The sequence below is a fragment of the Gadus morhua genome, chromosome 11, assembly GCF_902167405.1.
Source record: "Gadus morhua chromosome 11, gadMor3.0, whole genome shotgun sequence".
Taxonomy (NCBI): Eukaryota; Metazoa; Chordata; class Actinopteri; order Gadiformes; family Gadidae; genus Gadus; species Gadus morhua.
The window spans coordinates 22,614,269-22,626,459 of NC_044058.1; the positions used below are offsets into that span (position 1 = coordinate 22,614,269).

Consider the following 12,191-nt stretch of genomic DNA (forward strand, 5'->3'; position numbering starts at 1 on the left):
CTCATCGACCACAATTTGCGTGCATCATGATTTGGTATAAAAAGGTTTAGCTCAAAAGACTAATGCCTTGAGCATCCAATATGATTTTTGCACGACTGGGGCCACCGTAGCCAGGCCATACGCCCATTATTCAACGAATTTTTGGTGGAAAGGGCTGTTGGCGCGTATTAAACCCTTCTACTAGTTTTTAACCTATTGTTCTTAGCCATAAATCACCTGGCCTGCAAAAACTACCATTTATGATGGAACCAAGCGCAGTTCGCGTTGTTTCTGTAGGCTCACTGTCCTGGTGTTGTTGCTCTTTCACTTTCGTTTCTGTCCATTGAACCACGAAAACATGGCACGCTCCTCCAAGGCGAGCTTGCACCTTTGGTTCGTCGTAACACTGATGACATCACGTGTGACTCTGGGTGAGGGAAGCGACCAAGACCTCGACCAAAGCACGGTAGATCTCAGCTCCGAGACCAAACACTGGGGTGTCGAACCGGGGGACACCGCCCCCTCCTTCCGAGTCCCGACCCTGGACGGGGAGCTCAGCTATTCCCCGGGGGCTTTGCACGGCGCTCTGATTATCCACGCGTTCACACACAAGTCAGGGTTTCTAGAGTGCCTGTGGAACAATGAGTCCTCCCTATCCGCCCTGGTTCTAGACCTCCCGGACAGCACGCAGGTCCTGTTCCTGTCGCTGGACGACTCGGCCGTTGATGACGCGCTGTGGATGAGGAGGCAGGTGCAGCGAGCGGCCCTGCAGCACGGGTAACAACAAGTCAAATACCTTTACACCGGCTTGAAGTGACTCAGAAAACTCCCCACGCTCCGATTGCACCTGTTAATAGGATGTTGACCTCGACAGGAGAGAAGAGGTGCTGTCCAGGCTGCACTTCTCACCCCTCCCGGTGTTCGCCCTGGGAAACTGGATCCCCGCGGTACTCTACAGCTGGGTCTGCACGAGGCCCAGATGTGGCCTGGCCCAGGCTGCCTTCACCAGCGAGGGTGGGTGGGCAATGTCGACCCAGAGCATGATGAAGCAGCGACAGTACAGTACAGTCAAATCAGGGCTTAACACCTTTCCACAGGTGGATTTAAGAATTGTCTCTCTATTCTTTTACCTTCTAATACTTTTATTGCCTTTTAGTGAGGGTGCCATGTTTATGGTAATGCACCATACACAGATATACGAGGATGGAGGGGTTTCTTCAATGGCCTATGTTCCCTAAGGAACTTAAAGGCCTAACTAACCATATGTGCATAACATACACATTTAACAAAAGGCTTAGAGTAAAATGTATAATAGTTGCCTTTATTAATAAAACTTAAAGTTGTTTATTTTCACAGTCTGGAAGATGCCGCTGATCGTGAAACGCCTGGATGCGAGATACGATTGGCTGGACAACTGGGATAGCGGGTCGTACCACCTGGTGGACGCAGGAGAGGGGTGTGAGCCCTCGGACCGCGTGGCCGGCCGCGTGGCCTGGGTCTCTGAGGGGAACTGCTCCTTCTTTACCAAGGTGTGGGGCCCATCCTCTGAACACCATGGAGCCCCCTAACAGCCCGTCTGCTGACCTCCTGACCCCCTGACCTGTTGACCTCCTGACCCCCTGACCTGTTGACCTCCTGACCCTCTGACCAGCTGTCCTCCTGACCTTCTGACCTCTTGTCTGCTGACCTGTTGCCCTCTTGACCCCCTGATCTCCTGACCTGCTGTCCTCCTGACCTTATGACCTCCTGTCTGCTGACCTTCTGACCAGTTGACCTTCTGACCCCTGACCCTGTGTGTGTGTCCGTGAGGTCAGGTGCAGAGCATGGCCCAGTCCAACGCCTCTGGGGTCCTGGTGTGGGCCTCGGAAGGCCGGCCCCTGCAGAACATGAACTGCCAGGGGGAGGAGGAGTGTTCCACCAAGCTGCCGGACGTCCCAGCCTCCATGGTCCACCGGGAGGCGTCCGTGATCGAGGCCCTAGGGTAGGGGGTCACTCTCAGCCCCCCAGAGCAAACGAATGGGGTTAGGGTCAGACTGGGGCCCCGTCCACACAAAGCTGATTTCATGGCGAAACCGCAAAGGTCTTGAATGGTTCGGCCTTCCGTCCACACGAAGCCGGCGAATCCGCTGACCGAAACCGCAAACTTCTGAAACCACCCTCGGAGGTGGTTTCAAATCTACCCGGTTTCGTTTTGGATTCGTGTGGACGCCTGAAACCGACTGAAACCGTAAACCATGACGTCATCGCCCCACCCCTCGACCCTCTAGCCAATGACTGTTAAGCCCGCGGAGTCACAGAACTCACAACAACAAAGATGATGGCGGACTACAGGCTTGTAATCGTTCTGCAGCAGATCATGTCCCTTGTTGGGTTGCTAAGCCATTATTTATTGAGACTGTTGACTGACTGTTTGTTTGTGTAGTTAGTGGTTCGGGGGGCAGCCTTTATGCGCATGCTCGCCTCTTCTTCTTATTTAATTTTCTTCTGGATTTCTGTAGCAGAAGCAGCGCCCCTTATGGGCCTGGCATGTATACTACAGCGTTTCTACAGATCTACCCCGGTTTCGCTTGACTCCGTCTTTACGGAGATACTCCGAAACCGGATAGATCGAAACCGGAACGGTTTCGCCCGTTTCGGCTTCGTGTGGACGGGGCCTGGGAGACTGGATTTTATATTACCAAGCGTAATTAATTTGTTATGTGAACATTTTTGTAGGATTTTGCATATTTAGATTTTAAAAATGGCTTATTGGTCATTTTCATTTCTACAATTCTGCACACATTGATCCTGTTTTTACCTTTTAGATAGGATGATCACTAAAATGGAGGTGACTACAGTTTCAGTGTGGCTTCGTAAAGAAGTGATCTTTTAACCATATGAACCATATTTTAACCTCTGACGTCTCTCTCCTCCCCTAGACTCGGACAAGTGGTCAACGTCTCCTTCCAGGGCACGCCGTCTCCGCTTATCTTCATCGCCATCGACCAGCAGGGGGTGCTGTCGGAGATGGGCGGGTTCCTCTATCCCTCTTTTAGCTTCCTCAACTGGCAGGCCCAATGGTAATGTAACCCGAGTGGTGTTTACACCTCCACAGTCACCAGAGGCCAAACACTGTTGTGAGCAAACCAGCGGCATGTGGTTCAGGAGGAAGAGCAGGTTGGCTGGTAACCGGAGGGGTTGCTAGTTAGTGTCGAGGTGTCCCTGAGCAAGGCACCTCACCCTGACTGATCCCGACGAGCTGGCTCTCGCCTTGCGCGGTTGACTCCGCCGTCGGTGTGTGAATGTGTGCATGAATGGGTGAACGTTAGGCAATACTGTAAAGCTCTTTGAGTGGCCAACGGTTAGAAAAGCGTGGTATAGATGCAGTCCATTTACCATTATGATTATACCTCCATGGTCATGATAAGGCAGAGCAAACAACGTTGTGCTGCTGTTACCCGCTAGGTTTGAGTTCTCTGAGGATCTGCGTACCCGGCTCCTGGCCCCGGCCCAGGTGGTCCCGGTCTTCGACAGGGTCGTGATGCACGGACACAAGGGGGCCGTCGCTACAGTGGAGATATCGCCAGGTACCTTTGTCGGTTTCGGAGACCGAGCAGTGTTTCCCGCAGGATTTTTTTCAGCAGCGGTGGTGTGGTCCCCGAACCCTGTAGGGCGGTCCGGGGACATGCCGAAATTTTTTTGTACCCTTTACATTGGAATGCATGAATCTGGTGCACTTTGAGAGGAGAATATGCACTTAAATCCTATTCAAACAGTCCTGTGTATTACTGTAGATGGGAGTGTTGTAACTTTGCCTTTTGTGTCTTCATTTACAGATTTTTATATTTTTGTATAGTAATATTTAAACAAAAAATGCCACAACGCAAATATAATTTGCACAATTTATTTACAGATTTTTAGCCTAATGCTTAAACACTAAACATGGTTGCTATGCCCAAAGCATAACTGTTTTTTACATAAGACACTTTGTTCAAAAATGAAATCTCCTGCAACAATGGGCAAAACACATCTTTTTAAATTATAAACCTAACTAAAATTTGAAAAGAACACAGACTCACACACATGAAAAATAAAAAATAAAGCTAATTGAATACCAATCAGTGTGAGCCTTAGCACTACAAATAGAGGCAAATATAAACCTAACTAAAATTTGAAAAGAACACAGACTCACACACATGAAAAATAAAAAATAAAGCTAATTGAATACCAATCAGTGTGAGCCTTAGCACTACAAATAGACCTCAGGTGAGCTCAGCTCCTTTGTAAGACAGTGAGAGTCAGGGGAAGAGGACAAGAGAGCGACAGGAGGATGAGGACAAAGAAGACAACAGACGGAGAACTGTGAAGTTTTTACTCATCCACAAAGGCTACATCCAGCCTGGGAGCATTTAATTCTCCTGGGCTTTTTAAAGAAGAGCTCCAGGGCTCTTCTGTAGGGGAATGTGGTGGTGGGGGGGCCATTGATGCTGACTCTCAAACAAGTCGCCAGATGCTAATGACCACATGCTTACAGGCGATTAGCATAAATCCCTAACTAAAATACGTGATGAAAACAGATTTTATATGGCAATAAAGAACAACATCGGATCTAACAGTATGGATTCATTTTTCAAAGTTCCCGAAAATACCTAGGCTATAAATTCCTGACTGGATATAAGCTCCTGTAAAGGCTATGAGTGATCCCAAAAAGAGCGACAACACGCACACACACACATAGGCCTACACACACACACACACAATACTAGAGGAAAAAAAGCACGGAGGTTGCGGGTTATAGATACAATAAAATGATTGGGCTCAGAGGGTTTTTAACACTGGTGGTCATGTAGCGACACATTTTAGCAACTTACTTTCTCTCTCTCTCTCCCTCTCTCTCTCTCTCTCTCTCTCTCTCTCTCTCTGTCTGTCTCTCTCTCTCTCTGTCTGTCTCTCTCTCTCTCTGTCTGTCTCTCTCTTTCCTTCTTTCTTCGATCTTCCGCTTCACTCGCTACTGCAAGAATCAATGTAACTTTGCAACCGTGTAGGGTAGCCTACTGCCAACAACTGCCACACTCGCTGTGTATTTTTCTTCTTTGATGTTGGTTACGTGACGATGTGCCGCGTGCTGCGTAATTGACGTTACGCGCTGTACAATTTCTAAAAGGAGCTACGTAAAAAAAAAAAAAAAAAAAAAATTAGGAGAAGGATTTTTATTGCAGCGGCGGAGAAAATTCAGCAGCGGCGGCGCGCCGCTGCTGTGTGAACGTGGGGGAAACACTGAGACGCTAGGGTCTATCACTATATCGTTGCCTGTAGTGATATCCATTCAAAGGTGGACGGTTGGAAGGTCCTTTTTAATTACTGCTATTTGTTTTATACTTAGTGTTGTAGAGTTGGATACTTACATCTGACCACTAGGGGTAGTTTTGCTATTGCTGTATGAAGTATCCTACCGCTAGCCATCCTGAGCTAGCCTGTCGATGTACCGTTGCTCTGCGCGAGAGCCAGGTTTTTGGGTTTTCAATAAATAAGTAAAAAGTAACGTCTAGGTCAGTCTGGTTATTGTTAGTATAACCAATATACTACATTTAGGGTATTGTAAAATACAAAGAAAAACGATCTGATGCAAAGTTTTTACATTGTGTCATCGGCATCCAGAAAGTACGCTGCATTGCGCTTTAACAACCATAATACTCCTCTCCCTCCCGACGGCCCGCCCCCCAGACATGCTGCTCTCGGACACCCTGGAGCTGGACGTGGCGCTGTCCTGCCCGGGCCGCCGGGACATGAGCTGCGCCCACTGGGACCACACGGTGCAGCTGCTGGTGTGCTGCGACCCACTGGGCCCCTACTGCAACGTGGAGCTTGGCCGTTGGATCAGCGCCTTCCGCAGGTAACCTCCAGCCAGAACCTAAAGATCTCCTATTATACTACTTTTCTGGTCTTCATTTCTTATTAATGACTCCTACAGAGCAACCTGATTTTCGGGAAACTCTTTCTCTCATCCGGGCGCTTTCAGCATTCTCTGTCAACACTCGGCTTCGTCATTCTCCGCCCCTTCGCCCCCCCTTCTGCCAACCCCGGTCCGTTGTGATTGGTTGCCTTCCGGAAGAGCATGTTGCAGCATTACCGTACAAGGAAAATCCGGAATGTTCTACGTAGATAAATCCCGGAAAAGTGAATGGCGACTGGCGTCCCTAGTGTTTAGCACTCTGCACCGCCACCCCAGACGGCAGGGAATACGTCTTAATGCATGTACGTCATTATTTGACACTTGAGTATGGTTAAACATGAATATAAATAATTTTAACAATGTTTATAGGTCATATAAGTCGAAAAAACATAATAGGTGCTCTTTAATCATGATACAACCAAAACTTGGCCATGTCACTAAAGGTGAGATGACGTTACAGACCTTTTACGTAAGCACGGCAATAAGGTCCCCACATTGGCACTTTTTCCAATGTGTGTAACAATGTCCACACAATGTTTGCCCGGTCCCCATGTGGTAAGAAAAAAATCATGCCAATATGTGTTACAATGGTCCCCAAATTGAACCAAATCCTGGATGCCAATATGTTTAACAATGTTCTTCAATATCGATATAGCCTTTCATTTACATTTAGTAGATGCTTTTATCCGTGCGACTTACAACCATTAATACACACATTCACACACCAACGGCGGAGTCAACCCCACACAGCGACAGCCCGCTCGTTTGGAGCAGTGAGGGTGAGGCGTCTTGCTCAGGGACACCTCGACACTCTGATCCCAGAGTGTCGGTTCAGCCAACGAGTTTCCTTCAGTAAGGCTCATCCTCTGAGTGACGCTGGGTCTGTCCTGTGATTGGACAGGGGGACCGGCCACTGGCTGACGGACGTATCCCCCCTCATCCCCCTGCTGGGTGCGGGTCGCTGCACCTTCACCATGAAGCACCCCTGGTGGGCCATGCCCTGGGTGGTCTCCCTCAACCTGCGCTTCAGGCCCCCCCAGAGCCCAGGTACCCACCGCTGCCATGGCGACGACTGACCATGTGACAAAACGGATGATAGTATTTTTTAATTTATACTTTATACTTGTACTAAGGCCGGGCGATTAATCGAATTTTGATCTCGATTTCGATTTTAGAGTCAAACGATCACAAAACTAACATAATCGAGTCTGTCTGTCTGTCTGTCTGTCTGTCTGTCTGTCTGTCTGTCTGTCTGTCTGTCTGTCTGTCTGTCTGTCTGTCTGTATCTCTGTCTGTCTGTCTGTCTGTCTGTATCTCTGTCTCTTTCTCTCCCTACTTTATTGAAGATTAGATGAATGTTTGTCATGAATTACATTTTCAACAGCAAACACGAGATGCCGTTAATGGAAAAGTACCAACCAAAATACTTACTCATAAATCAATAGTTTCCTGAAACCTTTCAGTTTCAGTGCTTTCTAATCCATTGTGTGTGTACTGGCTTCATGTTATTATGCTGCTGCTGGAGATGTAAACACTGGTTCTTTTTATTTTTCAGTTACTGGGGAGGGTGGAGAGCAGAGCTTCCCCTTCTGGGTGATGCCCTTATATGGTGGCGGAGTGTTTGACAAGAACTACAACACGGGTCGCCAGCCAATCACAATCCCCATCCCAGACTCCACGAAGAAGGTTAAAAAAAATCCATTTATATATTATTATTTTTAGTTTTTTGGATGTAAAATCTGTTCCAAGCAACAATTGACTTTGTCTTTTTCTAACCAAGTGTGGGTTGTGTGATTGTTGCTTATCTTTACCCTTTATTGTTTATTTAATATGTGTATTTTGTTGTATACAGGGAATGTGTTAACCAAACAATTGTTAGTACTTGTTACACTTGTTTATCTGAACCTCCTTACTGTACCGACAGCGATATATAGTTGTTTCTCCTTCTTCTGACAAATGTACTTATTGTTAACCGCTTTGGTTGAAAGCGTCTACTAAATGTTTTAAATGTGAATCTAAATGTTGCATATTACACTGATATAAAGCTTGTCCCAGCTCAACTGCCAGTGTACAAACCTGCGTCTTTACGATGAGAGCGATCTGGCCGGCAGGTCCTGCTGTACGCCGTCATCACCGCCCACGGCAGCGATGACCACCGCTGCGGGGAGTTCTGCGTCACGTCCCACACCTTCCCCGTCAACGGCATCAACAACAGCCTGGAGTTCAGCGACGCAGGTGAGCGGTGAACAGCCTGGAGGCTCACTGACATGCTCGGGGTCATTCATGGTGGATCGGTTTGCTGATGTTAAATCATCTCGAATCAATCCGGTCGTCGATGAACTGTCCGATCACAGGCTATATGTCGTCTGTTCCCTACGCTGCCGTCCAATCCGCAGGGCCCCCTGGATTCTAAGGGTTCTAAAGGTTCTAACTGTTCCAACGGTTCTTAGGGTTCTGACGGTTCTAACGGTCCTAACTGTTCTAATGGTCCTAACGGTTCTTAGGGTTCTAACGGTCCTCACTGTTCTAATGGTTCTAACCGTTCTAATAGTCCTCACTGTTCTAATGGTTCTAACCGTTCTAACGGTCCTAACTGTTCTAATGGTTCTAACGGTCCTAACTGTTCTAATGGTTCTAACGGTTCTTAGGGTTCTAACGGTCCTCACTGTTCTAATGGTTCTAACGGTTCTAATAGTCCTCACTGTTCTAATGGTTCTAACCGTTCTAACGGTCCTCACTGTTCTAATGGTTCTAACCGTTCTAATAGTCCTCACTGTTCTAATGGTTCTAACCGTTCTAATAGTCCTCACTGTTCTAATGGTTCTAACCGTTCTAACGGTCCTAACTGTTCTAATGGTTCTAACGGTCCTAACTGTTCTAATGGTTCTAACGGTTCTTAGGGTTCTAACGGTCCTCACTGTTCTAATGGTTCTAACGGTTCTAATAGTCCTCACTGTTCTAATGGTTCTAACCGTTCTAACGGTCCTAACTGTTCTAATGGTTCTAACGGTCCTAACTGTTCTAATGGTTCTAACGGTTCTTAGGGTTCTAACGGTCCTCACTGTTCTAATGGTTCTAACGGTTCTAACGGTCCTCACTGTTCTAATGGTTCTAACGGTTCTTAGGGTTCTGACGGTTCTAACTGTTCTAATGGTTCTAACGGTTCTTAGGGTTCTAACGGTCCTCACTGTTCTAATAATAATACATTTAATTTAGAGGCGCCTTTCAAGATACCCAAGGTCACCTTACAGAGCATATAGTCATCATAAATTGTTTATTTAAAAAAAAAAAAAAAAAAATGGCAATGGTTGTTGGTTCTAATGGATCTAACCGTTCTAACGGTCCTAACTGTTCTAATGGTTCTAACGGTTCTTAGGGTTCTAACGGTCCTCACTGTTCTAATGGTTCTAACGGTTCTAACGGTCCTCACTGTTCTAATGGTTCTAACCGTTCTAATAGTCCTCACTGTTCTAACGGTTCTAACGGTCCTCACTGTTCTAATGGTTCTAACGGTTCTTAGGGTTCAACAGTCCTCACTGTTCTAATGGTTCTAACGGTCCTCACTGTTCTAATGGTTCTAACGGTTCTAGCGGTCCTCACTGTTCTAATGGTTCTAACGGTTCTAACGGTCCTAACTGTTCTAACGGTTCTAACGGTTCTAACTGTTCTAATGGTTCTAACGGTCCTCACTGTTCTAATGGTTCTAACGGTTCTAGCGGTCCTTACTGTACTAATGGTTCTAACGGTTCTAGCGGTCCTCACTTTTCTAATGGTTCTAACGGTTCTAGCGGTCCTCACTGTTCTAATGGTTCTAACGGTCCTATCTGTTCTGCCGGTCCTTACGGTTCTCACGGTTCTACCGGTTGTGGTTCCAGGCTCCCCGCTGGGCTGCACCCGGCGGGTCCGGGAGGGGGCGGTGCCCAACGAGTACGGCACCTGGCTGTCCGGGCGGGCGGGATGGTGCTGCGGGCTGCCTGTCCGGCCCTGGGTCACGGACGTCACCGGGCAGGTGAGTGGTGAGCTCTGCTGAGCGGGCCCCCCTCCCTCAGAGGCAGCCGAGGGTGAAGGCGAGGGGCTGGGCGCGGGGGGGGAGGGGGAGGTCGGCGGGGGGGGGTCTGACCCCTTAGGTTCGAACAAGGCACCGGATTCGAAGCCTGCAATGTCCGCAGCAGTCTACCTGTCTGCTTTATCAAGATGTCCTACCCCCTCTCTACCCTATAGCAGTGGCAAGGGTGTTCGCCTCCCAGCCGAAAAGTACTGGGTTTGAATCCCAATCCGCAGCAGTCTACCTGTCGGCTTTATCACGATGTCCTAATCCCTTACCTACCATTAGCAGAAATATGATATGGTTTTGTATAACCGATATGGAAGTCTAGTGGCTATGGGGTTCGATTCCCAGTCGAAAGGTACTAGGTTCGAATCCCAATGTCCGCAGTCTACATGCATGCGTCCTAAAGCCCAGTTCAGACCAAAGATTCGCCTTGCAACGGCTTGCAACGAGACGGTTTTAGAACGTCGCAGGGGCGGTGTGAACTGGTCGTTGCAAGGAGTTGCAAGGAGTCGCCAGAGATTGAACACGTCAAATCGCAAGGTCCAGTTTTAGTACGCAGCGATTTAACTATTTCTCTTCAGCCAATCACAGCACAGAACAACTTGTACATCACGGCCTTACTCCGTCCCGGTACCGTACTATCCACTCCAGCATAAAAATATCCGATTGAAATATCCGATATCCGGAGAATGACAAAACACAGTAACTCTAGCCTACTCTCAAGCAAAATAAAAATAAAACTAATTGCAAACCTAACTAATCGCAAACCTAACTAATCTAACCTAACCTACGAAAAATGATGCTGTTGCGGCTCTCAGCTATCCCAGAGCGTTCACAGTTGCTAGGGAAACCACCTAGCGTCGCAGCCCGTTGCAGCGTGTTGCAGCCAGTGTGAACGGCCCAGTTTTAGAACGTCGCAGCCCGTCTCGTCGCAAGGAGTCGCAAGGAGTTGCGAGTTGCAAGCCGTTGCAAGGTGAATCTTTGGTCTGAACGGGCTTTATGAGCAAAACACCTGCACCAGCGACGTGCATCTGAATAAGGGCTGCTAGATTATGGAAATAATCATAATAACCATTATTCTGGTCTCTCCCAAATAAGACAAAATGGTCAAAAAGAAAATCAAATCTACAATAATGTACAGATATGTATCCAGCTGTCCTGCACTGTCTATAAAACATTTAATGAAAAAAATAATAATTGTATTAGCTTTGTGATCATTTGACGCTAAAATCGAAATCTCGATCAAAATTCCATCAATCGCCCAGCCCTCCACGGTAATTCGTCCCTGGATGAATGAGACCGGGGGGGACATTGGATCAATCTCGTTTTAGCTAATCCCTGTGTGTCTCCCCAGCTGGACCTGAGCGGCCAGCTGTCCAACAGGATCCTGTACTACGGCCTGTTCGAGGGCCGGGACCCCAACCCCACTAAGGACCCGGGGTACATCATCATGTCCTCCTTCCTGGTCTACTACCGATGACCTCAACGCACTGAAATTTTTAAATAATATTTTTTTTACAAAAAATGCATCAACTTGTGGATTGTTGATTGAATGTGAATTTAAAAACAAGAATTAAAGAAAAGTTTGTACTTTATGTACGTTATGCTTTGTCCTTAGTTATGTCTGTAAAGTTGGGAAACTCTGAGCCCGCTCACTACAGCTCGGACATGGTTACAAGTAAGTATCGGAGGCTGAGGGGCAGCCCAGAGAAATGGATGCTGCTCCATCACTCTTTTGCTTATTAGTCAATCCTAGAACTGAACCAAGCATTAAATCCCAGATCGAATGCACGCTTCTGGGCCTTAAATGTTGTCGTCTGTTGCTGTAATTTTTATTTTGATTGCGGGTCCTGTCTTGATGTCCTGTTTTTGATGCCCTGTGCTGGCGTCTTGTCTGTGATGTTTGTAAATAAAGCAGACTTGCTCTGACAATAAAGTATTATCGTATCGTATCGTACAAACCATTCTGCTAGCAACAGGCTAAATCCATGCTAACAATGAGGACACTCCTGAGGGGGGAGGGAGGTGGGGGCACTTAGGGAAGGAGTGCTCCTCACGGCATGGAGCCTTCTTGACCCCAGACGTCTTCAATGGACGGCTAATGTGACCTTTTACCCCCGAGGAGAGAGCTGACACCACACACAAAGGATGCTTCCCACCTGACAGGCCCCCCTGCTGACACCACCTGAACCCTGAAAGGATTCAGCCCGCGCACATCCCCCCGGACGG

At 47.6% G+C, this 12,191-nt stretch overlaps 1 protein-coding gene across 2 annotated transcripts; it reads left to right on the forward strand.

Annotated features, from left to right (window-relative positions):
* The first annotated feature begins 95 nt into the window (after nt 1-95).
* si:dkey-256h2.1 (uncharacterized) lies at nt 96-11,899 on the forward strand. Of its 2 annotated transcripts, XM_030369387.1 has the most exons (13): nt 97-410; nt 651-756; nt 854-993; nt 1,336-1,508; nt 1,794-1,960; nt 2,898-3,038; nt 3,424-3,545; nt 5,683-5,851; nt 6,813-6,958; nt 7,467-7,597; nt 8,023-8,146; nt 9,787-9,920; nt 11,317-11,899. In XM_030369387.1, the coding sequence occupies exons 1-13, from the start codon at nt 338-340 to the stop codon at nt 11,440-11,442; spliced, it is 1,752 nt and encodes a 583-aa protein (XP_030225247.1). In that variant the 5' UTR covers nt 97-337; the 3' UTR covers nt 11,443-11,899. The 2 variants fall into 2 exon arrangements, with proteins under 2 accessions (XP_030225246.1, XP_030225247.1); XM_030369386.1 differs by having other exon boundaries at nt 96-756.
* Nucleotides 11,900-12,191: the final 292 nt, after the last annotated feature.

Bases quoted from the DNA above. Each gene is read 5' to 3' on its own strand.
- si:dkey-256h2.1 (XM_030369386.1), top strand. From the start codon at position 338: ATGGCACGCTCCTCCAAGGCGAGCTTGCACCTTTGGTTCGTCGTAACA. The intron at 1,961-2,897 runs GTAGGGGGTCAC...CTCCTCCCCTAG, and splicing joins TCCGTGATCGAGGCCCTAGG to ACTCGGACAAGTGGTCAACG. The intron at 3,546-5,682 runs GTACCTTTGTCG...CCCGCCCCCCAG, and splicing joins TACAGTGGAGATATCGCCAG to ACATGCTGCTCTCGGACACC.